Source organism: Mauremys reevesii, linkage group 13, assembly GCF_016161935.1.
Source record: "Mauremys reevesii isolate NIE-2019 linkage group 13, ASM1616193v1, whole genome shotgun sequence".
Lineage (NCBI taxonomy): Eukaryota > Metazoa > Chordata > Testudines > Geoemydidae > Mauremys > Mauremys reevesii.
In genome coordinates this window covers 26,519,941-26,545,913 of record NC_052635.1, presented here as the reverse complement: position 1 = coordinate 26,545,913, position 25,973 = coordinate 26,519,941, and the positions used below count along the sequence as shown (strand labels likewise).

The following is a 25,973-nucleotide window of genomic DNA, read 5'->3' as shown; positions in this document are numbered from 1 at the left end:
GGTAGTCTCCCTAGTCCCAACTCCTCAATTGTCCATGTCACAAGATGATGTCACTCTTGGGGCATTAATAAAAATTTGCTCCTCACTTTCAGTTCAACGGTGCTCTCGGAAGTCAAGAAGTCTGTTGTTTTAGTGGGGAACAGAAGGGTTGGCTGGGCTGTATTTAAAAAAAAATGCACATAAAACTTTCAGGAGACATGGGGCATAGTTAATGGATTTACATGGTTCAGATGTGCTACAGCTTCGCAGAAATTGTTACACCGGGTGCCAGTTAAACAGCAGAACTATTTTAAAATTGTATTGTGTATCTACAAAACAATGTTTCATTTAAGGTGGCGATATTTAAGAGCTCTGCTAACTGGTTTGCATTTCTGTGTTCAGGAACCACACTTTGGTGGGAAGCTTAAGATCCTAACAGTTGATATTTAATATGTTTTGAGAAAATATATGCCTTGTAAAATTCTGTTTTCTGGGTTTGTTTAATGTTGTTTAACAAAGGAATTGAAATATAGCACTGGTAATTTTTAGTAAAGGATAGATGAGTAGAATTTGTGACTGGGCAGGTACATTTTCATGACTGTTTTGCAGAGCTTGTTTGAAAGAGTTCACTGTGTTTTGGTTTTCAGGTAAACTACTAGGTGAAATCCCTAAATCTCATTGTGATGGGTTGGGTCACAGAAACTCCTTTGGAGCTGCCAACTGATGTGCCAAGACTACTTCTGTCCCTGCTTTCCCTGCTGGCTTGGGACTCCAGCACCCTATCTTGTTGAGCCAGAAACACCAGTCCGCTCCAACACAGACCCAGGGGTCTGAACCACGTGCCCCAAAACTGCAGACTTAACTGAAAGCAACTTAAGAAGTGTTCCTGCCCTTAACACTCAGATGCCCAACTCCCAGTGGGGGTCCAAACCCCAAATAAATCTGTTTTACTCTGTATAAAGCTTATACAGGGTAAACTCATAAATTGGCCACCCTCTATAACACTGATAGAGAGATATGCACAGCTGTTTGCTCCCCCAGGTACTAATCACTTACTCTGGGTTTACTAATAAACAAAAGTGATTTTATTAAGTATAAAAAGTAGGACTTACTTTGTTCTATCTGTTATTACTTGGAACCACTTAAGTCACCAAGCAAAATAAAGTAAAAACATGCAAGTCTAAGCCTAATACATTAAGAAACTGTTTACAGGTAAAATCTCACCCTCAGAGATGTTCCAATAAGCTTCTTTCACAGACTATACTCCTTTCTAGTTTGGGCCCAATTCTTTCCCTGGTACAGTCCTTGTTTGTTCCAGGGGACATCTTAAGTGGAAAGCAGGGGTATTCTCATGACTGGCAGCCCCTTTGTTTGTTCCACCCCCTTTTATAGCTTTGGCACAAAGCAGGAATCTTTTGTCTCTCTGGGTCCCCACCCCTCCTTCTAAATGGAAAAGCACCAGTTTTAACATGGATTCCAGTATCAGGTGACATGTCCACATGTCCTGTGAGACCCCAGCCTCCATTCTTCCAGGATTGGCCTGCATGTACCCAGGAAGGTTTGCTAGTAAACAGACCCATTTACAGGTCATTGATTCTGAAGCACCCTTAATGGCTTCCACATAATATGTTTACATCAGTAATACAAGTTTAAATCTTATTCTCCTAACTCCAGACATAGAAATAATACATGCAAACAAATGGGATCAACACACTCAGTACATCATAAGCTTTGTAATGATACCTTACAAGAGACCTTTTGCATAAAGCATATTCCAGTTACATCATATTCACACTCATAAGTGTATTTCTATAAAACATTATGGAGTGCACGCCTTGGGTCATGGCTTGACTCTGGCTTGTACCTTCCTTCCCTGGGGGGTTCTGGGTCTGAGCCCCAGGTTGTTGAGATTTGTATATAGACAGAAGGGGGTTAGAACCCTGGGCTTACATTGCAGTGTAGACATACACAGTGTGTGTGCCAAGCTTTGTATGTGACAAAATGGATTTGTTTGTTTAGATAAATAGAAGTGTACATGTACAGGGAGCTGCTACTTGGTTCCAAGGGACAGCACTAAGGTTCTAAGGCAACGGGAAGATGGATTATAAGGAGTAGTGCACAATAGCATCTAATTTGATTGTACTATACAGAGGAAAACCTTGAATTTTAATTGAAAGCCTACAGATATATCAAGAAAGCACACCACTCATGGAGTCACGGATGATGAAGTCAGATTGCAAGAAAGGATCAAATGTTCCATCATAAGTCAGCATGTTATGTTTTAAAGCTAGGAATGATACTACTTGCTGTTTCTGTAGCACTTAGTGTTTGAAGGATGGTGCAGACATTAACTAATCTTCACAAAAGTTGTGTGTTGTAAGTGGAATAAAAGTGAAAATGCTTTGTACATTCTAAGTAGCTTGTACAGTTTGTAAACAGATTTGGCGTTGTTTGCATGAAATGCATTATAGAAAAGTAAGATAACGTTATAGCCTGTCTTCTGTTTGCAACACGAACTCATCACACAATGTCACACACTTTGAAGTCTCTGAACAGGAAACACCCATGACTGCAATAGCAGGAAGCTGCATGTCATGAGTGATGTATGCTTCCGAGTTGTATGAGGATAGCCTACTACAGGAGTAGAAGGGTAGGCTGCTGGTGAGGACTGATGTATGCTGACAGAGCTGTGTAGAGGACCAGGACTGGAACAGAAACTACAGGTGAGATGGAAGATTCTTTGGATAGCAGCGTAGAGAGCTGAGACACCAATTGCAGGAGATTTGAGGTGCAGTAGCAGAGCCATGTGGGAAAGTTGTTGTGCAGTGCCTTCCAGCATTATGTTGGACTCTGCCTTAGTGCTAGCATTCTGTCGCTTACTTTAAAAGACAGAAGTCACATTTCCTAGGACTGAAAAGTTGCTGATCTGCCTGAGATGGGAGAGGAGTTGTGTCTCATTCAAAACAAACAGAGCCTTATTTTCAGAGTTACATTTACCTCACTGCTCACCATTGAGTTTGCTGCTTAAATATCAATATTTAGCCATGATATAATCCTATTCACCCATCGATCTCGAACATTTTAAAAGGTGTGGATCATAACCCCCATTTTACAAAAGACAAAACTGAGGTATAAAGAGAAGTGACTTTCCCAGGGTCCCACAACAAATCTGTGGCAGAACTGTGAATAGAAACTGGGCCCTCTGGTTCTGAGTTTCGTGCCTTATATGCATTTCTAACCCACTCCCATAATTCAAGGTTCTTAGTGTAGAAAGCAGAGAGGAGTTTAAACCTAACTCAACTGACAATAGGTAGGCAGATGTCGAGCCATATCTACTGATGCTATTATATTTACTTATCATTCAAATAATGCTACCTACAAATTGTGCCCATAGCTCACCTCTGCAGAAACATATTTGCATTACTATTACCCTGTACGCCCTCTCTGTCTTCAGTTTGTTGGAGCAGGGATTGGTTCCTCTGTATGTTTGTACAGAGCCTTGCACAATGCGGCCTTTCCCCTGTGGGTCCTACAGTAATACCAAGAATAATCCCCTTTCCCCACCCCACCCCAAAAAGCTCACACTTCTGAGAAACTTCAGATTCTGATCTGGATCAAAACTTTTGTTGGTAGGGCTTCTCTCTCTAATTTGCCTGAACTGCAACCCTGCAACCCTGAATCTGAAACAGGCCCTCCCTCTTGAATGCTGCTTACTCCCTACCAAAACTGTGGTGAATGTTGGATTCAACTCTGAATCAGGTTCCAGACTTCACAAGTTGAGTTCCTCTGTAGTTTGTGTGCCCCCCATGCAAGTCTTCTGTGCAGAATCTAATGAGCAGACTCTGACTTGTAAAGCTCCATAACTTACTTTTTATCAAAAATATTGCTGGAGTTTCATTTGCCTTAAGTATCTGATTTCTTTTGTTGTTTTGTTTGTTAATTTTTAAAAATGAAGATTGATGGATTATTGATGAGTAGCCTCTTCTATTTATCCATAGATGAAGGACAGTTGTAGTGCAAGATTCCTCCACTTCTCCTCTGTGGTCTCCCTGCTAATGTTATTGAAAGTCAATACCATCTGATGGAAATGTGATGGTCTGTGGGAATTGAATTGTTGCACTCAGTCAGTCTGCTAAGACCTGTACTGAGCCAACTAACTGAATTCACATAGGATACTGGCTAGCCATCATATGGGCATGATTTTCAGTGACCTAGAGCTGGAAATTTCCTTATCCTATTCCCAATTTCCTGATCCCTGAACTCCTACCCAGCCCCTTAAGACCATTCTAAAAATGCTGTTTCTACATTTTATTAGTACAAACACAGCATGCAGGTTCCAAGAGGTTAACAGTCTCTCCTGCTCGTAGAAAGAACAGGAGTACTTGTGACACGTTAGAGACTAACAAATTTATTGAAGCATAAGCTTTTGTGGGCTAAAACTCACTTCATCGGATGCATGCAGTGAAAATACAGTAGGAAGATATATATACACAGAGAAAATGAAACAATGGGTGTTACCATACACACTATAACGAGAGTGATCAGTTAAGGTGCGCTATTACCGGCAGGAGAGAAAAAAAACCTTTTTATAGTGGTAATCAAAATGGCCCATTTCCAGCAGTTGACAAGAAGGTGTGAGGAACTGTAGGGGTGGAAAATAAACACGGGGAAATATTTTTACTTTGTGTAATGACCCATCCACTCCCAGTCTTTATTCAAGCCTAATTTAATGGTGTCCAATTTTCAAATTAATTCCAATTCAGCAGTCTCTCGTTGGAGTCTGTTTTTGAAGTTTTTTTGTTGCTTGTGACTCAAAACTAAACACTGAATGAATACATTTTATTTTTTTAAATTTGCCTCATCTGTAGCAGAGCCAGGGCTATGATCTTTTCCTCAGAACCTAACTGTGTTTTACCTAAAGTTCTCTTCCTCTTTGAAAATCTTTTGTTAAGGCAGCTGCAATTGTTCCCTCTGTGCTGCCCCCAAAGGTGAATGAAGTGTTCTGCTTCCACGTGTTTGTGGTTTTTTTAATGACCTTTGTCCTGAGATCTGACTCTGTATAGCCAGCTGCTGGGAAGTAGCAACAAATTAAATTGCAATGTATAGTTCCTTGGGAAAATAGTGAGTTTAAATTGAAAATACTGACAAGCTGATTTAATAGAGCTGCTTTTGAGGGTGCCACTCTCCTCAGTTCTTGCTGCTCTATATCATTATGGACCCTGGTGGAATTCACTCTTCTTACCTGTAATCCAACCTATTCTCTGTGTATTAGCTCTCTCTTTTGTGATCTGCCTCTGTCTAAATAAAAGTGTGATTTGCTGCTCCTGCATGGTGCCAGTAAGAATTGGCCTCTGTCTGTTTTCAAGCCTGTTACAAGATATTCCTTTTTTAACATTATATATTTGTTTTTTCTTCAAAATGCAACATTTTCCTCCTGTCATAATACAAGGGACTTAGAATTTTCAAAGCCTTTTTCTGGCAAATCCAGGAATTAGATTCTCGTGAAGACCTTCATAAAACATTGAAGACTTGCTATATTAACATACATTGATTTATTCATAGTGTTTCATTACAAATAAGCGAGGATCCTGTAATATCAGGATATGTTAAGGGAGCAGTAGAGTACAGTATATTATATTGACAGTTCAGTTGAAACTGAGTCACCGTTGGATTGAATTTGAAACATAGGGAAGGAATCAGCTGGTAAATAAGTCATGAGTTTTACCTCCAATGTCTGTATATCCACAGACTTGCCACTGGTAGGCATAATGGAACTCAGACAGAATTTCAAAGGTGTGCTTTGGGCTTGTATTTCTCTAAAGGTGTGTTATCACTAGCAATATGTGTACTCATGAATATCTGTCTGGATCCATACCTTTCTGCCAACACTCTGAGGTGGAAATCAGGGACAGCACTCATACACAAACCCTCAAAACCAAGGACAAAGCCAGAAAAAAAAATCAGTCTGAAACAGTCTCAAAAACACAGGCAAAGGGAGGAGGGAATTTGTGGAATGCCTTCACGGTATTTATTTCATGTTCTTAAAAGAATATTCTCTCTGGATCAAGAATTCTTTCTGTTTTAGAACCTGATCCAAAGCCAATTGAAGTCAATAGAAGGACTCCCATTAACTTCAATTGGCTTTCGATCAGGCCACTAGCTGGCAGGAAAAATAATTTATGGGAAATTTTCCCACAAGTCTTTTCACATCACAGGGAGAAGGGTGAGGGGAAGGAATTACACCAGAAATATTCATGAAAATCCTGCTTTCAACTTTAATTTGGCCGAAGAAATTAACAGATTTCTTTTAAAAAAAAATTGTTCATCCACTTCTTAAATCAGTTTATGCTGCAGTCTGAGCCTGTTGGTAATGGAAGTGAAAAATGAGACCCTCTATTAAGTGCAACTTTGGATGAAAGATCATGCTTGGATCTCCAGCATCCAAGTAAAAACCCATTCACGGAAGATAATGAAACTGGATCTGTTTTTTTGCCTGACAATCCTGATGTCAGCACAACCACCCTGACTCTCTCTGTTCTTTATTTGCAGATTACATACAAAGCTGTTGGGTCCTTGGATCCCAGTGCTGACTTATCCAGCCAGAGGGGAAAGATCTTCAAACTAAGGAATGAAACTCACCACCTCTTTGTAGGGTTATATCCAGGGACTACCTATTCGTTCACCATCAAAGCCAGCACAGTGAAGGGCTTCGGACCTCCCATCACAACACGTATCGCAACTAAAATTTCAGGTACGGCACTGGGGGAGAAGGGAAGAGGCCTGCCCTTGGTTTGTCCTTTGTAAATCCAAAGTCAGCAAACTAATAAAGCAAGAAAAAACAACTTGGCATAGTATCTCTGTCTGCAGGATAAGATAGCTCCATAAAGGGTTGTTAGCTTGACTGAAGAATATATATGATCTGCAGTCTGTGTAAATACAGGATGGAAATCTTTGAAGAAAAGCCCCAATGATCAAAGATGGTTCTAACAAGTTTCAGCAAAGAAAAGAATTCAAGAAGCAGTGACAATTGTCCCACAGGTTCTGATAGATAAGCTATAGAAGTGTGGACTCTTAAAGGGTTCATTGCTAATTACTTGCCTATCCAGCTGGACCCAGGCAACATGGTTTTGGGCATCCCAGGTCTAGTGCTGTTGTAAGTGCCTGATCAATGCCTATAACTGCATATTACTGTATGAGTGTGTTGAGTGCTTAGGCATTTTAAAGTACGTTTGGAGCAACTGTGTAAATACCATTTGTCTTTTGGATGTAATAAGGGAATTTATGGTTGTATTCCATATTAATAATGATGATAATTTCAATACCATACAAACTCTGTGGGGCAAATTTTTAAAGTGGGCTTCCCCCAGCATCCACATTTGATGGGTGTGTGTGAAAATAGTACCTAATAATAAATATCTGATTTATGGATGCCGACAGTGTGTTAGATGACATCATTTCCCCCCCCCCCCCCCGCAACTGACTATGAGTGTACATTTACACCAGGTGCCTAGTTTCAGAGAATCCTTTGAAAATGTGGTCTTTATATCTTCAAAATGCTCCACAGGGAGTGATAATAGAGCTAGTTAAATAATCAGAAGGATAGCGCAATGGAGAGGTCTGAACAAGGAGAAAGGTAATTGTTTTTCCAAATGGGACTGGAGAAAAGATGGAGAATCCAAGGCAGGTATGTCCAGGAAGGCTGTTAAAAGACCGCAGGAGCTGCAGAGAAGAAGGCTCTTGCACCTGCAGAGAAAGAGGAGGCTATTGCTAGATGAGTTTCAGAGGAGGGTAGAGGAATTGGATAGGGAAGAACCAAGTGCTGGATTAGATTTATGGAAAGGTTTTACAATTAAAATGACAGCATTGGGATAACGTGTTATTCACCTGGTTCATTTTTTCACCTCTTTGATAACAGTGAATAATAGGAATACCTTTGGCTTTGCTTTATATCTTTACCCAGCAGAGGAAAGCTTAAGGCAAACCTTGAGTGCAGAATTTTAGTGTGCAGATGTCCTCAGACAATTGTGATGCCCCAAATCGTAGCCAACTGCCTTATAAAACAGTGCACTGCAAGGCATTTTTCTGCTTTGTTTTTAACAACAAATTTTGAAAGAGGACAATGTTGCCAATGCACTAGACATAAATGAGAGAATAAGCATCAAATAACCATTCCTTCCACTAATCATCAGCAGGGTTTGAACTTCTGACTTTCAGCACAAAAGTGCAGATCTCCATACTTGCGCTAAAGAAGTAACTCCATTAGCTAATATCAGCCACATAGACTGTTAGCCTCCATGTAGACCTACCACTAGAAGGAGACGGTGCACACTCTGCACACTTGTAACATAACAAAGATACAATTGCACAATAATGCTAGTACCTTTCCCTCTCTGATTCCATTTGCTTTTATTTTAGCATTCCATGAATATTCAGAAATCAAGTTAGAGTAACCCCCGCACTTGACTGCACATAAGCAATCAGCTCAGTCTGTCCTCACAGGCTTCTGAAACATCTGGTTCATAGTAGGTAGGCTCAGAGGCTTCACACAGGCAATAGCATAGTCACTAACACTAGATCATCACATTGCATGGCCACTCCTGTGTTCATAACTTGAAAGCTCTCATTATGCTTCTCATAAAGCCAATGCCCAAGAAGGCAGTGTTCAGGAATAAGGATTTTTGTGTTGGGCTTTTGATTACTAACATGTTTCCACCTATTGTAGTGTTTTTATGGGACTTTTTGGTAATTATTTTTAATGACCAGGCATGCCTATCTTGCTGCAATGTGCCTGTATATGTTTATAATCATAATCTCTTGGTAACTATTAAGGGCCCAATTCTGCTCCTGCTGAAGTCACTGACAAAACTCCTGTTGACTTCAGTGGGCCCTAAAGTAGTAAACACCATGCAGTTGTATAGTAATTATGTTACTATTCAGTGGTTGCCAAAAAGCCAACATTTGCCGAGCTATCACTTAGCTTTTTCATATTTTAAGTGTAAGGGAAAACTGGTATGTTCCATATACGTGCATGGTAACTAATGCAAATATTGATCACTGAATTACACTCCCTATTATTGTTACCCAGTCCTTCCACCAGGTGTGTTTCATTCACCAGTTTTGTCTTGTCTTAAAGTATGATTGTAAACTCTTTGAGGCCAGCATAGTCTTTTACTATGCCTGTAATGCATCTGGCACAATAGGCTGTGCATCTCTAGAAAATATTGAAATACAAATAATACTTCATAGTTAAGGTAATTGTCCTATAACGAGCTTTTTTATTTAAAAGCTTCCTTAATATAGAGTTTCTTATATAAAGATTTCAGAGATTCATTTCCCCCATAAAATCATCACCATTTTATAGATGGGAGGATGTTAAAGGAATAGGGAAGTTAAGTGACTTGCACAAGGCCTCAAAATAAGTCAGTGGCAGAACTACTAATAGAAACCAGGATCTTGACAGTTTTCAGTTTCTGAGACATCATCAACTTGTAAACAGGCTGATTTGACCTGGAAGTCATGGTAGAGAAATATAGGACCTCCCACAATGCAGTTTTACCAAGTCACTTTTCTGAGTTATAGCTGCACTGAGTGGAACTAGGCTGTTCATATAACATATTTTCTGCATTTAATCCCTCCATGTTCTTTTTAGCTAAAGGCACTTGCATGAAACCTGGATCTTTGAGTCTTATGGGATTCATCTGCTGCTCCTGCTTGTTTCCCACCCAAAATCCTAATGCTGTTTGTGGTATCTGCACTTCTTCCACAGCAAAAAAATGGTGTTGTCCCAAACAGGAGTCTGATTTCAAGTGGGGAAGCAAGAAGGGGAGATAAGTAGCAGAAAAACTAACTTATAAGAAAGTCAATATCTTGTTTTCCTGAAAATGTCCCCAGTACTAATTAGTGGGTAGACTTAATACCAAAAATACAGACTATGTAGTTCTGTGTGTGTGTGTGTGACAGTACTATGGAGCTGTGTGAGATAACCTGGCTAATTCCCACACCTTCCTAAGCATCTTCTGGTCCAAAATTTATCTTACAGCTCACAAATGTTCAGCTTAGCTCAGGCCTAAACAGTGAAAGTTGCATCTCAGGTGTAGGAAGTGTAATCTAGTGATAAATGCTGGAGAATAAGAGTTGGGACTCCTGGCTTCTATCTCAGCTCTACTGTTGACATACTATATGACCTTAAGCCAAGATAAGACTTAACCTCTGTGTGGCTCTCCATGGGAAAATGCAGAAAATGAGGCTATTTTCACAGGAGTGCTGAGGCTTAACTAATTAGAGAGAGATTTTCAAAGCCATCTAGGACATTTTGAGTCCAATTCCCATTATTTTTTTAAAGGGAAGTGGGTGTCCAAATCTTTTAAACAGCTTTGAAAATTCCACCCTGAATGTTTGTAAAGTATTTCAACATCTCAGATGAAAAATGCTACCCAGGCTCCAAGAGTGATTCATGTTATTTTGCCATAGCTCCCGAAAACAAAAACTAGTGGATAATTTACACATTGGTCTCTGTTCTGCCACAGCACCATCTATGCCTGAATACGACACGGACTCCCCCTTGAATGAGACTGACACTACCATCACAATCATGTTGAAACCTGCTCAGTCCCGTGGAGCACCTGTCAGGTAAAAGGTTCCCTCTTCTCATTTCTCTTTGCTTTTTCTTTCCATGCCCCAAGCCACGCACACACCTGTCATTCATGTCTGAGAATGTGGCTGCTCTGGACTTATGCTCAATAAAAGGCAGCTGTGCTGTAGATTCTACCTCTCAGAGCTCTTTACAAATACCCTCACCTATTTGCATTCTGAAGTTAACCTTAGGAAGAGATTGATGATACAGTGGCACTGGTTATTGACCTTACAGTATCCCCTCCAGATGTATTTGCAGGGTTGGAGCAACCATATGCAGAATCATGAACTGGGAAGCTGGGTCTTTAGCATCGCCTTGCCAAGGTTAACTAGTAAGAGCATAGTTGTAAAAAAGGTCTTTTTGTATATTATGATTTTGTAAATAATGCTAGAAATACCCCAAGGACCCTTAAAACTTGTCTCTGTCCTAGTTCAGCATCTGGACCAAACTAAACTCCCCAGGCCTTCATGTTATAATCTCACCGCTGCTCCCAGTCCACCAGCTAAGATAAGCACAGATTCTGACCCCAACATCTGAGTGAGGTCAGACTGCAATGAGGCTCGGCTTATACTCCAAGTCTGCTGTTTTAGGCAAACTGGGATTCTGCTCACAAAGGTATTTGTGGGCAGGAAACCACACTCATGCCCTTGTTCTGGAGCTGTGACATTGCAGATCACGTTTCCAGAAGTCCCTGAGAAGGAGGAAACTTGCATTGGTGAGATGAGCAATGTTGGAATTTAGAATGTGTGTGCGCAGATGGCATATTGCCTTTTAAAAAGTGTGTTCTTTAAGGGAATTTCATGATGAAAGGTGTCAGCACAGAAGTCTAAAGTTTTCTATTTAGTCTTTACTGATGGCAGTAGGACAAGCTTCTCTAACTTCCCCACTGCATCATATTCTGGAGAAATCTCATTTAGTTCACTCTCCATGCCTGCTTAGTCCTTGCCAAGGTTGTCTAAGATGTGAGTTAGTGCTGCTTGTGATGGTGGCTGTTGTGATATTTTCCCAGAAAGAACTGAGCTACACCCACCAAAACACTTCTCTAAGCCACCCGACCGCCATTAGCTTCCCCTCTCCTCTCATAACTGCCTTTGATCTGGAGCTCTCACATGCCTGTCGTTATACCATTGAAAATAGACTCGAGGAGTAAAATTTCAAAAATGCCAGTCTCATTTTCTCAAGTGACTTTAGGACCATAAGTCCCATTGACAGGTTGTTTTGAAAAGTTGATCCCATATCTGCTCCAACAGAGCTAAACTGAACCAGTTTGCAAATTCTACAGTTACTTGGTTTAATTAAATGTGTTTTATAAATCGGTGGTCAAGTCTATAATGAGTAGCAATTTACCCTGACAAACTCTTGGATACTCCTAAGTAAAAGAGCCAGTTAGACTTAGGGCAGATCCTTTCTTTATATTTCACTTGTTCATCTGGTCGCCACTAACCTTTTCAATTTTCCAGTAGTACCCATTTTAAAGTTCTAACTCTCATTTCTTGTACTCCCAACATGACTAGAATTAAGATCCCATTATCTGAATCCCTTAGAAAGGTTGCTATGCTGGAGGAGAGCAGTAAATGTTCACAGTTTTGGGGGGTTTTATTCAGGGGAACTTTCCTATATTTCATTTTACCTCCTGCTGCCTGAAGAGTGTTGCTATTTTGTCTTTTTATTGAACAGCCTTGCAATTTTTTCCAAAGCCCAATTCACTACATTTTTACCACATTCTGTGAATAATGTCTTTTTTTCAGAAAATATGTCCATTATGAAAATTTTCCCATGGCATTTCTATGAATTTTCAGTCAGGTTTCTATTATATTGTAGTCTCTATTATACATTCATTTGCAATGAGAAAAATATTTACATGCTACACCTAAGTGATAGGCTTACCTGCTGTAATGACCCTCATTTTCTTGACGTATAGATCGGTTTAAGAAAAGGGGAATGGGGGTTGAGTCCCTGGGGAGATTCTAGCTTTATATTAACTTTTGGAAGCAGGCTGGGTGTGGGTATCTTTCAGTGCTTAGCCATGTGCACCTCTGTGTGTGTTTCCTGCTTGAAAGGTATTTTCAGTACAATAAGGAATTGGAACTTAAAGGAGATACATTGTAAGCAATTTTAGAACAAAGACTATCTCTTCCTGTTTGTATGTACAGCACCTAGCACAGCAGGGCCCCGATCTCATTTGGGGCCCCTATTGTTTATTTGCCTGCCAATAGTGCCTAATCAAGTGAAATGCTGCTGTTTAATAATTTGGGGTTTGATTGTGCCAGACTTCTGCATTGGGATATAAGGCTCCTTCCCTTCCTGCACCTGCAGCACAATCACTCCTGTTGTTTGGAAGGCACAAGGTGCATGCGAAGCTTGTCCAAAGGAGCAGAGTTATGGGCTCACTTCTTCACCACTAGTCAGTGAGGCAGTCTGAGTGGATCCTGTGCCATGTAACAGGCTGGCAAGGTGGCTATGCTTGTTCGCTCTCCAGTAGGCGTTGTGCCACCTACCCAAGTCACAGTGCCCCCTGGAACACCCACTCTCCACACCCACCTCTTACCCAGAATGGTCCTTAAAAGCATAACTACCTGGGTTAGGAAGAAACTTCCCCTAAGTGGTGGTAACTCATAATGGTGCATAATGGGGTTCCATACACCTTCCTCTGAAGCTTCTGGTACTGACTACTTCCAGGGCACAGGAATAGATGGTTCATTGGTTGAACCAGTAGAACAGTTTTTACTGCGCCTTTTATATATAGGACCTTTTCTCCGGGTTTAAAGATTTCTATTGCAATATTTTTCTATTGTGGAGGTATAAGTAGTAACTACACAGTTATGGTTACAGACATAATCATTCTTATTATCGTTGCTTCTCTGGCTTTTGAGAGGAAGCATATGAGTATATAATTAAAACTAATACATGCATACGATACAGCCGCATAAATTACTCTGTGTTTAAGTCTGGTCTGCTGTAGTTTATCTGGGGTATAGACAGTACAGTGTAGCCTAAAGAGTCATACTTAGGTTATTGCTGTAGGATATTTCAAACAAGGGTTCATTGTATATCAGTTTCATTTAGAATTAAACTAAACTAAACCCAAGTCACTTTCAATATTAGGACATGACTGATGTCCGGTGTTGCTGTATTTTTCCTCATGGTGAGTAGCTAAAGGGAGGTTGTTTAGCAGACACAAAAGCTTGAACTTTTCAGTACTCATGATCTGTAGCTAGCAATAACAGAGACAGGGTGCTCTGATACCAGGGGCGGCTCTAGGAATTCCGCCGCCCCAAGCAGGGCGGCGCGGTCTGGCGGTCCCCGGTCCCGTGGCTCCAGGGGACCTCTTGCAGACGTGCCTGCGGAAGGTCCGCTGGTCCTGCGACTCTGGTGGACCTCTTGCAGACGTGCCTGCGGAGGGTCCGCTGGTCTTGCGGCTCTGGTGGACCTCTTGCAGACGTGCCTGCGGGAGGTCCACCGGAGCTGCGGGACCAGCTGCCCCTCCACAGTCATGCCTGTGGGAGGTCCGCGGGAGCCGCCTGCTGCCCTCCCGGCAAAATTCCGCCCCAAGCGCATGCTTGGCGCGCTGGGGTCTGGAGCCGGCCCTGTCTGATACTATGGAAATGAGGACAGTGTAAAAACTTAGATAATATTTTTGAAGAATTTCTCAAAATGGCAGCAATTATGAAGTATCTGTGTTGCCCCAGAAGCCCAAGCCAGCAGCCTTAAAATGTTGGATTAGTTGAGATCCAGGAGAATCCTTTGAAAATGCTGCCTGTAAACATCTCAGTGACACAAAGTGTCAGGGGTTCCAGGAGATAGTGCTACACAAGAAGTGCCGGGCTCCATGCAAAGCTTCTGCTGGTTGGAAATTGGAATTGTATTGGTGTGATCGGCTTTCTATCTGAAAGGCATCAGTGGAGAAGCAAGAGACTCCTGGGGAAGGAAATGGGGAACATTAAGTCAGCTGAAACCAAAATTAAAAATTCTTCCTAATCTTTAACTCTTGAGTCCTGATGTCACCCCTCTTGGGATTTAACAACAACAAAAATCTTACAGTAATGAGAGGCAAGGAGAAAACCTCTGGGAGCTGCAGCTCAGGGTCGGCAAAGGATGCATCCAATGAAGTGGGTACTCACCCACGAAAGCTCATGCTCCAATACATCTGTTAGTCTATAAGGTGCCACAGGACTCTTTGCTGCTTTTACAGATCCAGACTAACACGGCTATCCCTCTGCTACTTTTTGTGTTGATGTTTTCCCTAAGTTTAATATTGAAGAATGAAACTTTGGCCTGAAAAATATTTGAGTTATGACAGAGAGTCCTTCCTGGGCTGGGCAGCCTATACTACCCCTAGGAGTTGCAGGGTCCTTCCACTTCTATACTTATTTGAACCTCTGCTGAGTAAAGCTGAGTCAATAACTCTTACCGAATAATCTAGCTGACATATTTAGACATTCTATTGGTGGATTTTCCAGGAGTAGCCTATGACTATCTTGATTTCATTCTCTCCTTGAAATTATTCCTAGGAACAATTCTGCATCTTTGAAATGTCCATAAGAAGTTTCTTACGAGAGTTGGATGTTTGAAAGTCAAGCGGGGTTGTTAACTTTTGGCTGGAGGCATAGATTGCCTAGTGGTATTTCTCTTCCGTGACTGGGGAACTTGAAATCCTCTCTCAGGCCATATTCCTCTCCCCTGGTCCATTCACCTCTGTGTCTTCTTTGATTCTTGGACCATAACTCCCCATCACTACTCTTCTATTACTTTCTCTTTCAAACCATCCTTTTCTCAGTCCACTCTCTTCTCTCTATCTCACAAACTCTTGAGAACAGAGGTCTTCAAGTGCTGGTTGGCAAGTGTTGGTGTTATGTTCTTGTTCTGGTAGCTGCTCACTTCCTCTGTTGTTTTTGCCACTGGCGTTCTTTTTTATGTACCTGTGTTTCTAATGCACCGTATGTATTTCTGTTTTCATGGAACACTGTTTGCAAGCCTGATCAGCTTGGTTTTGGCATGAGGGAAGAATGAAATGAATAAAGAAAGAGGTATAAAGCTAAGAGCTTTACTGGGGTTCTCTTTTTTTGTCCCAGTTGGTGGTTTTGGCGCATACATCATGGCAGCTGCACCACGACCTGTGCTATTCAGTTCATTGCCTTGAGACTTCTTAATGGATTTTTACTGGCTACATGTGAGCTTGTCTGTCTTTTATGTTGATAATGAATTCATTAATTTCATGCAAAAGGTTACAGTTTATTGTTTTTAAAGTGACAGAGCCCTTGCATAGCATAAACACATTACACCTTGTATAAATGCTTGAAAATAAATAAGACAATCAAAGATAATTGACACAGCAAAAAGGACCTGATGTTTAAATCATGCTCCTAGTAGTCTTGATGACTCGGTTGTGATACAGCAATAGGCACATACATGCCTTGACTTACAGAGTTCTGGTTGGCTTTTTGTAAGCTAGTATTCAAACGCAGAATGTATGCATCACATGACTTGGTTGATGGGATGGAGGGGAAACAGTTATCATACTAGATCTATTAGCTTTATATTATCTAATAATAAATAAACATTATCAATTTTGTCTGTTTTTATTAACATCTCCCGTAATACACCTTAGGACATGTATTCTGAACTCACCTGAGCTTGGGTTTCTCCTACATGGTGTTCTGCTTAATTTAGGAAAGAGTTTGAGGGTAAACTAACAGGAGGTGTTTTCTGCTAAACACAGGCAAGATTTGTTTGTTTGCTTTTTCTTTAATGTTTTTGTGAACTGAAGTGCTGGTGAAGAGTGTCTGCTGCAGAGACTGATGTCATCTCTGTAACACAGAAAAGATACAGCACAGGCAGAAGCATTACAAGCTTCCCTGAGCCATCCCATTAATGTGCCTTAACCCTGACGAGAAGAGCTGCAAGCCTTGATCATAGGCTCCAGCTCTGCCATTGTCATAATGGGGCTGTTTTTTAAATTATACCAGATGATTTTATCACCAGTAATAAGAGATGTAATTATCAGAATAATTAAATGTCATGTTTCAGGGGATCACTATAAGGGTCAGGAAGAACTATTTAATCCTTTGTGTATATATAGGCTTGGCAGAACTTGATTTTTATTTTTTATCAGTTCGATGGATAATATTGACGTTTATTTTTAATCACTTGTTTCATTATTTTTCTATTCAGTTTTTCACAGTTGTGCAAAATTATGGACTGTAACCATTTTTCCAATTTTTCTTGAGTCAAATGTTCACAGTGGTGGGGAATTATAGGGAACAGACAATAATTTATTTAATGACAATAGACATGATTCAAAAAGTTGAGGATATATAATCATCAAAACACAAATTGTCAACATCCCATGTCAAAATATGCAAGGTAAATATCCTTCTATCAAACTCTGATAAGTTCACAAGCAGCATTTTTCTTAATTTACAGATAAGCAAATTATGTTTATCAATAAAAATATTTCTCATTGGCTTGTGTGAGAACGGTGAAATCGACATTTACCAAATAAATCTAATGCTCCCAAGCCTATACATACAGTATTGCATAATTGAGTAGGTTCTTGTGGGTTTTTTAACTTCCTCGGAAGCATCAGATTTTGACCACAGAAAGTCTGGATACTAAACTCTGATCTGAGAGTGGGTATTCCAGGAGGCATTGTGACTTGGGTAGGTGGCACAATGCCTACTGGAGAGCCAATGAGCACAGCCACTTTGCCAGCCTGTTACATGGCACAGGATCCACTAAACTCTCATCTGAGTACATTGTCTCTTAACAAGTCATGTAACTGCCTTAACCTATTTACTTGTCTTCATAAATATAGCTTCTTTGACACTGCATGCCATGCTGTACCATACTATCTCTTCCGTAGGGAGCTATGAATGTGGTTAGAAAATCAGAGGGGGAAGTTAGGAATTTTTACACATACAGATATATAGATAGATAGATATTACAATATTTTAACAATTAAATCAATGGTTCTCAACCAGGGTACATGTAGCCCTGGGGCTATGCAAAGGTCTTCCAGGAGGTACATCAACTCATCTAGATATCTGCCTAGTTTTACAACAAGCTACATAAAAACAACAAATGAAGTCAGTATAAATTAAAATTTCATACAGACACTGATGTGTTTATACTGTGGTATATACTATACGCTGAAGTGTAAGCACAATATTTGTATTCCAATTGATTTATTTTATAATTATATGGCACAAATGAGAAAGTCAGCAATTTTTCAGTAGTAGTGAGCTGTAACGCTTTTGTATTTTGATGTCTGATTTTGTAAGCAAGTAGTTTTTAAGTGAGGTGTAACTTGAGGGTACGCAAGACAAATCACTCCTGGAAAGGGTACAGTAGTCTGGAAAGGTTGAGAGCCACTGAATTAAATCCCACAGAAGTGATCTTATATGTCAAAATCTGTTTTATTAACTGCACATTGAAGCTTTGTTAGCATAGTAATTTGTAGTGGCTTTTATAAAGGCTGAAGAATGATATGAGATGAGTTTTTGGCATAAATCTTTCATGTTGCCCAGGTGAGCTGTCAGGTTAAAGTCCAGCAATCAAAAGGTTAATGAAGTCTGAACTTTAAGATGAGAATCACAGATTGGTGATCATTTTCTCATGTTCAGTTGTCAATTGGTAAAACAAGGAGGGTGTAGGGAAAAGAACTACAACTGCCGATTTGAGAGGCTTCTCTTTAAAAGCAGTTTCTACAGTTGTTTCGTGTTCCTAGCTCAAACAAACTCTCCATTATCCCAAATGGGGGAATCCCATCGCCTATTGTGGTCCTTTAGCCCTTGGCAGATATTCCCATCTCAGAAATGGTGCATAGGCTTGGTACAACAGGCAGATTCTGCTTTAAATCAAGAAACAGGGCTACAACTAGATATGGGGTGTGGGCTTTAGTCTGAGCTACCTTGAGTTCTTCTGACCCCAGGCAGGTGGGACTGGACACTGTGATAACAGCAGGTGCCCCCTCCATGTCTGTGAGTAGCACATGAATGCAAATGAAAGGGAAGACGAGTAAGCTCTGCTCTGCTCTGTTGTTGTAGATTTTAAAATGTCAGGACTTAATTATGCCACAGGTCTATAAATTCCGGAAACACATTAATGCTCCCGTGATTAAAATTATAGAGGGCATAATTGAAAAAGCATAAACACAACTGAAGAATTCCTAATTCTAGTTTGCTTTGAGGTGTTAATTTCCTCCACAATGAATGTGTAATTTTTTTGGAACCAGTAAAAGGGGGCTGTTCTACCGGTGCGTGTCTGGAGGTGGAATGAGGGGATTATCATAAACACACTCAGACAATACAAAAGGAAGCCTCGGCAGCCATGACACCATATCAGATGCCTGTCCTCCCTCTGCAGCACATCTTGAGAGCAAAGGGGAGGGTCGGTGGAGAGATGACGAATGAGAAAGGGCTGATTTAATTAAAAGGAGATACCGTACCAGTGAGAAAGGAAGGAGGGGAGAAAATAGGGCAATGTGCAGAAGGTGCAGGCACAAAAGGCAATATCATGAGTGCTGAAAAAAGAGAACAAAAGGCAATGGATGGGTGGGGAGGGCCGCTGGATCAGCCAGGAATGAAGCTGGGTGTGACTTCCCTCAGTGCCAGCCAGCACACATCCCTGTGCAGCTGGAGAAGTTGATATTGGTGCAAGATGCTGTTTCCCTCAAAAGGGTGAATATTCTGTCCTGAGTCCTCCCTTGTGCCAAAATAGGCTGGACATGATGAGGCCACGATCCAGCACTGGGAGCCAAGTCTGGCTTCCTGCTTTTGAAGTCGCCCTAGCCTTGGTGCATGTTAGACCAGACCGTGAATGCCTGTATGCCAGTTGAGAATTGGCAGAGTGCAGGCATGCACTGTCCTGCCACCAGCGCTCCTCCTTTGACCCCTGGCACACCCACTCCTGCCAGTGTGTAGGAGCCAGCTACACCAGCTGAGAGCTCCCTACTGCAGGGGAATTCATAGCTGGCCAGCTGAAGTGAGATGGCAGGGTAATTTTGTACTGTCTGGACAGTGCAATGTGCTCAAAATGGGTAGGTAATCTAGCTTGATGTTCTCAGCACTCCTATCCCTTGCACATCCTGGGAAAAAGTGACTGGGATCAGTAAGCCTACAGGTTATTTTACCGTGGCCTGCCAAGGGATTATGCAATTGGAAGGCTTTGACATCATCTGCCTGCTCCTGGTCCAGTTATCAAATGGTGAGAGTCCGTATCTCCTTTATACCTTTGCCCTTTTCAGAAACGTGGCTTGTGCTGAGCAATGTCGAGAGAGGGGCATGGGAATCAGTGGGCTGTGGAGATGGAACTCCTTCCCTCCCCCAGGTGCTTCCTGCCACTCAGTTATGAAGCATGTTGATGGGACAGTTGTGGGCAGTAGTTTACAATATATCTGGCCATGATGTACCTGTTCTGTGGGTAGAAACCTTCATTGTATTATGTTATCGATCTCGTGCTCTTCTCAGGCATTAAGTTAACTAAATTCTTGTAAAATAGTAAATGCTTTTTCATGCAGTTCCAACTCTGTACAGTGGAGAGGGGAAGGAGGAGTGGGAGTTCTTAAATACAGACCAGATTCTCTGCTGCTATAAAGCTGCATTGTTTACCTGAAGCCAATGGAGCTACTCCAGTTTACGCTGGCTGACGATAGGGCTCTATGTATCCATACCTTTGCCTATCCCACTGTTTTTATGAAGAGGATTGAAGAGCTTAGGTGCAGCAGCCCCAGAATTGTGCTCTTAAAATACCACCAGAGCCCCTTCTTGTCCTATGCCTTGTCTAAAGAACAACACGGCTCTTGTTGTCCTTGAAACTTACTTCTTGTCTCGAAAGAAACCACTGAGCATGCCAACAAGACCCCAGTCTAATGCCTAGTGCTAAGTGACATTAACAGTTTTTCTTTGCTTTTGTTTTTTATTTGTTTTTGCAGATTAAACAGATGGCAGGTGGTTCAGGAGGGAAAACACACCTCTGAAGCCACTAACATTAGCTCCTGTCACAGTGAAAGCCGTATCTGTCTGCAGTCATTATCTTTAATCTGCCAGCATGGAACAACATTGAACTGGAGAGATAGGGACCAAGCTTTCCACTGGGGAATATCAGCTATTATATCTAATTTGTGTTCCAAGCCAGGTCAGGCTTATGGATATGGCTAAGACAAAGGAGTGTACAGTTTTGAAATGCCCTCTGTTGGGTTTCTTTCCAGGCAGATTAGATACAGACGAGTAAGCAATTTAAATCACGATGCATATATAATCCAAATAACATAAATATGTTCATAGCTTCCTGCTCAGTCTCCCAACCAGGTTCCTTTCTAGAACCAGCTCGTGTTTTCTGGAGTTACATTTTTCTTTGCAGTCCACAGACATTACCCTAGTTACAAGGTCTTCCAAACACTATTTGGAAATGTTGCGGTTGTAAAGTTCTGACTATAACTATCCACCCTGGTGAGAGCTCAATCACCAGCTATTGTAAAAATTAGTGATGAGTAAAACACAAGAGATTTGGAGGATTGGTTTAAGAACCCAAATACATGAATGTTTGTTCAGACCCACAGAGTCTGCCAAACGACACTGGGAATGCCATGAAGAGGGGGATGCTTCCCTTATTTCTTGCGTTTCCCATATTTCTTGCGTCCATTTGGGATGGGGAAGCCATGGTGGGTCACTAGTTCCACTGCCTGACCCCACTGGAACCAGAGGGTGCCAATTTGTTGCAATTCTCACAAGAGAAAGAAAAAAGAGAGCATCTGAACTTCCTTAAATCACAAAAAATGTTCAGGGTTTGGGTTTTAGCCTTAGCGGCGTGCCTTTTTTTTTTTTAAATCCAAACCCATCTCTGGAAACAGTGGAACAATAAAATATCCCATAAAAGCAACAGACCATGTCAAGAAGTGCGGCTCGATCAAATGCACACACTTCATGGGACAATTTTGAAGGTCATTGACCCTGCTGCTCATGATGCACACAAGGCATCTATCTGCTACATTTATGTATGATTACTCACAGTTAATGGTGTTTGGAGGAAAATACCAGTCAGCTATTACTTGTATAGAGAGACAATTTAAGAAAGAGATCGAGCCCTGGCATGTTTTAACTGTGATATTTGGCAAGTTCTCCTATAAGTAGCTACTGCTGGTTATTTTGCCAGGGTTCTAAGGAGAGTCGCTTTCATAGTGGTGTGGTGGATGAGCAACACATAGGCAGACTGTTCCAGGTGCATTTTGTGGAAGTCACCGTTGTGCTCTGGAATGTCTCCAGAACGTTGTCTCTCCCTGCCTGTGAAAGACCATGCAGTCACTATTTGCCCTCCCTTCATCTCCCTGTGGAATATACCCTTGGATAATGTCATGGGGAAGTTGCACAATCCCACTATATCCCAGCATTTACCTGCTGGTTTTATTGTTAGTGAGTATTGCTCGGTGTACTCAGAATAGAAGACTCCCAGCTGCATTAGAGAGGTAGTGGTCTCTGGTAGTTGGGGCTTGGATATAGGGGCCGAGAATACTGGGTTCCTTTTCAAGTTCCATCAGTGATATACTGTGTGATCTTAGGTAAATCACTCGTAACTGTAACTTCCCTGTGCCTGACTTTACCCATCCATAAAATGGGGATAATACCTACTGTGCCTGGCAGAGGTGTGAGGATTAATTAGCGTGTATTTTTTTTCTATTCAGGTTCTCATACTGTCTCATGACCATGGTATGCGAGCACCTTGAGATCATTGATGAAGGGCAAATTATCACTTTTATTGTAAACACAGAGCAGGTAGTTTTTGACAGATTCCTGCATTTTAGAGAGACGAGGTAGGTGAGGTATTATCTTTTATTGGAGGAACCTGTGCTGGTGAAGGAGACAAGGTTTCAAGCTTACACAGAGCTCTTCTTCAGGTCTGGGAAAGGTACTCTGAGTGTCACCGCTAAATACAAGGGTGGAACAGATAAGAGTTACCACAATGATACTCTGACCTCAGTAGCTCAGGAGCCAAATTAGTGATCAACATTGCCCAAAAGAGCCACAGTCATGTGAATTCACTGTTTCATTTACTCTATCCAATCTAATCTAAATTATTCTTACAGCAGAATGACTGACCAAATATTCTACAGTTGGTTAATAACATACTAAAAGCATCCCAACGGGTTAATAACTTAGACTGATTAATAATTAAATAACACACTGTTTGACTATAAAGAGCTGCAAGAGACACAATAAAAAGCTACTTGGGGCTCCGAGCCTGTCTCCCAGTATCACTGAGTTTACATGTTGCAAGAGACCATTCAAGATGAAATGGACAGTTAACACCTCGTTGTAGGAAAAAGGAGGGTCGGTGGTTACAAATTGTGGTAATGAGCCATAAATCCAGTCTCTTTATTAAGTCAGTGATTTTTGATGTCTAGCAAAGTTATGAATTTAGGTTCCCAAGCTCGTCTTTTTAAGGTGTTGTGGAGGTTTGCACTGAGGATGGGGACTGAAAGGTCGGATATCTCAGTCTTCTGCTTGGGCAAAATGCTTCCTTTTACATCCCCCTGGCCCTGTACCACCCCCTGTAATGACCTGCTGCCACAGTGTGTATTTTGGTGCCAAAAGTAAATTAATGCTGCTGTATTTTTTTCATGGAAATGTTTTCTGAAAGTAAACTTTACTCAAACACAATATATAGTCTATGGCTTGATCCAAAGCCCAGTGTGTAATCTATAGGAGTCTTTCCATTGATTTTAATGGGCTGAAGATCAGGCCCTAAATCACCAAAGGTACCATCAGGGCAGGATGCTAGAGCCCAGCATCCACCTCCCAGGGTGGGGTGGGGATTTTAATGAATTAATATATGTATATCTGAGACCCTTGCATTAAAGGTACTCTAGAAGGGCAGCATATTATGGGTCAATTTTTAAAATATATGAAATTACTCCCCTTTAGAGGCATAAATTACACCTGCACAATGTGCAGGCATACTTTGTATCCACAAACAGACTGCAATTGGAAATCTGAATGCCTGAGCCTCTAGCTATCTAATTATAGCTATAGCTGGAGAAGCAAGTACTTGGGAGTTGGACCCACAGTTTGGTTGTAGGCTTACATTTTGCAGATGCAATTTATGCTCAGAAAAGTAAGTTCTTGCTTCTGGCTTTTTGACTCTCATGCATTTAATTCTTGTAGTTTTTTAACGGGCAAAATGCTAACCTTTCTATCGGTTTATTAACCATCCTATAGAATTTATTGGAGCACCCTTCTGTGAAGTTGCATGGGATGGTTAAAAAGCACACTGTAGGATGGATATAATTTGTTAATGAAATCTGTAGGATTTTGGAGTGAATTCTATAAAACCCTGCCACATTCTTACAGAATCCAGTGGTTTTATCCCATTACATTCCATCAGACTTTCTACAAGGGGAAAATGTACACCTATGTATTAAATTGTTAATGGCTATGCAATCAAATTTCCATTGCCTGGATCCCATTGCATGTCCCTAACCTTTGTTTTAGTACAAGGCTGCCAGAAGGTTTGCTTTTTGCGGGCTCAGTTATTTGTTTACCCCGTCCCTTGTGCCAGGATTTTATATGTGCTTTAGAAAACCAAAATAAAGATACAGGGCAGAATTTTCAAATTCTGGGGCCTTAATCTCCTGTCCAAATCAATACTTAATCATAAAAAAGGCATGTATATCTTCAAGTGCCAGTCTGAGTATTTATATGCGAGTTTGGACATCACATAAAAGCCCTCTTATTTTGAAAGTTGGGCCACAGTATCAGAGTAAAAAAGGCACAACCAAATTTAATGTCAGGAGTTAAATGGAAAAAAAAGCATCAATAACAAGATTTGTGCAAACTAATACACAAATAGCTGCTACCTAGACACCTTGATTTCTCTGTCAGATTGCAGCAGGGTCATATGTTTTCTGTTTTGTTTTTTTGGCTACTATAACTACTGCAGAGTTTGGAATCTGAGCTGACATATTTCAGTAGTAGCAGAGCAAAATGATTTTAAGGTACAATTATCTGGTGGGCAGGCCTATTACCTGATGATCTATGTTCATGTCTGTCCAGGGCCGGTGCAAGGATGTTTCGCGCCCTAGGCAAAACTTCCACCTTGCACCCCCCCGCAGCAACTCCCCACCCTCCGCCCTGAGGCACCACCCGCCCGCCCCAGCTCACCCCTGCCCCGCCTCCTCCCTGAGCACGCTGTCTCTGCTTCACTTCTCCTGCCTCCCAGGCTTGCAGCGCCAATCAGCTTAGGCGCCGCAAGCCTGGGAGGCGGGAGAAGTGAAGCAGCCACGGTGCGCTCGGGGAGGAGGCGGGGCAGGGGTGAGCTGGGGCGGGGAGTTCCCTTGCATGCCGCACCCCCCCCCCCCTCGCGTACTTGCTGCAGGCAGCCCTCCCCGCGCTCCCCTGCCCCAGCTCCCTCTGCCTAAATGCCGGCAGCGACCGGGGCGGCCAAAGATCCGGCCTCCGCGGTCGCTGCCGAAGAAAATGGCGCCCCCGAAATCTCAGCGGTCGCCTAAATGGTTGCACCGGCCCTGTGTCTGTCTACAGCCACTTTAACTACACTTTACCATGTGAAATCAACAGTTGATGTTGAGTCCCTTCATGGTGCTTCCTGAAGATACCTGTGAGCAAATGTTCTAAGCATACCACAAACCAAAATGCCTTTTCAGTTCCCTTAACCTTAAGGGGACCTTAAGAGGAAGGTTCACAAAAAGTTTGTATATTTCAAACAAAAGGACAGAGTTTAGTTCCTGGCCCTTTGCGTGCAATCTCATGAATGTTTGATGCCTTCCCCACAAAAGCGGCTCTTCTGTGAGCGCTACTGCTGCTTCAGTGCTACCAGCTGGATGAGTCTTTGATTTCTGATACCATTCCCAAGAGTACCATAATTGTGATGTCCACAGAATGGAGACAGCAAAGATGAAGGCAATGCTTCCTGCATGGCATTTCAGCTGGCCCTAATGATGCCATTGTCCATTAGTGCCTGGTGACATTTGGGGATGGAGAGAGGGAGTGTAGTGATGTGGGGATCTGTCCATTGTGAGATGACTGACACCATCATCCTTTTTCTCATAGCCCACTAAACAGCTGTTTGGATGGTAATGACTTCTGCATACTGGTAATTTGGACCACAGCTAGAGGTGAAAGTTTCCAGATACTCTTTCCAATCCTGGGCTCATTCTATCCATCCCAGAATAAAAAAAAAAAAGTCCCTACTGAAGTCAGGACTGCAGAATCGGCTATGTCTACTGCCACCTTTCTTGTCTTGTCCCCTGGGGGAATAATGTTGTTGGAGATAATAAACACATTTGTATTATTTAAGGAAAAGTAGATACTAAAATGTTGCTTGTTGTAAACGTTAGTAAGTCAGGCAAGGG

At 41.6% G+C, this 25,973-nt stretch overlaps 1 protein-coding gene across 5 annotated transcripts in view; it reads left to right on the top strand.

Annotated features, from left to right (window-relative positions):
• Positions 1-25,973, top strand: part of PTPRT (protein tyrosine phosphatase receptor type T) — a 698,170-nt gene that overhangs the window by 514,365 nt on the left and 157,832 nt on the right. For all 5 annotated transcript variants that reach the window (XM_039498533.1, XM_039498528.1, XM_039498531.1 and 2 more), the window contains 2 exons: positions 6,529-6,730; positions 10,506-10,608. In XM_039498533.1, coding sequence (XP_039354467.1) covers positions 6,529-6,730; positions 10,506-10,608 — 305 coding nt within the window. The remainder of the gene's footprint in view (positions 1-6,528; positions 6,731-10,505; positions 10,609-25,973) is intronic.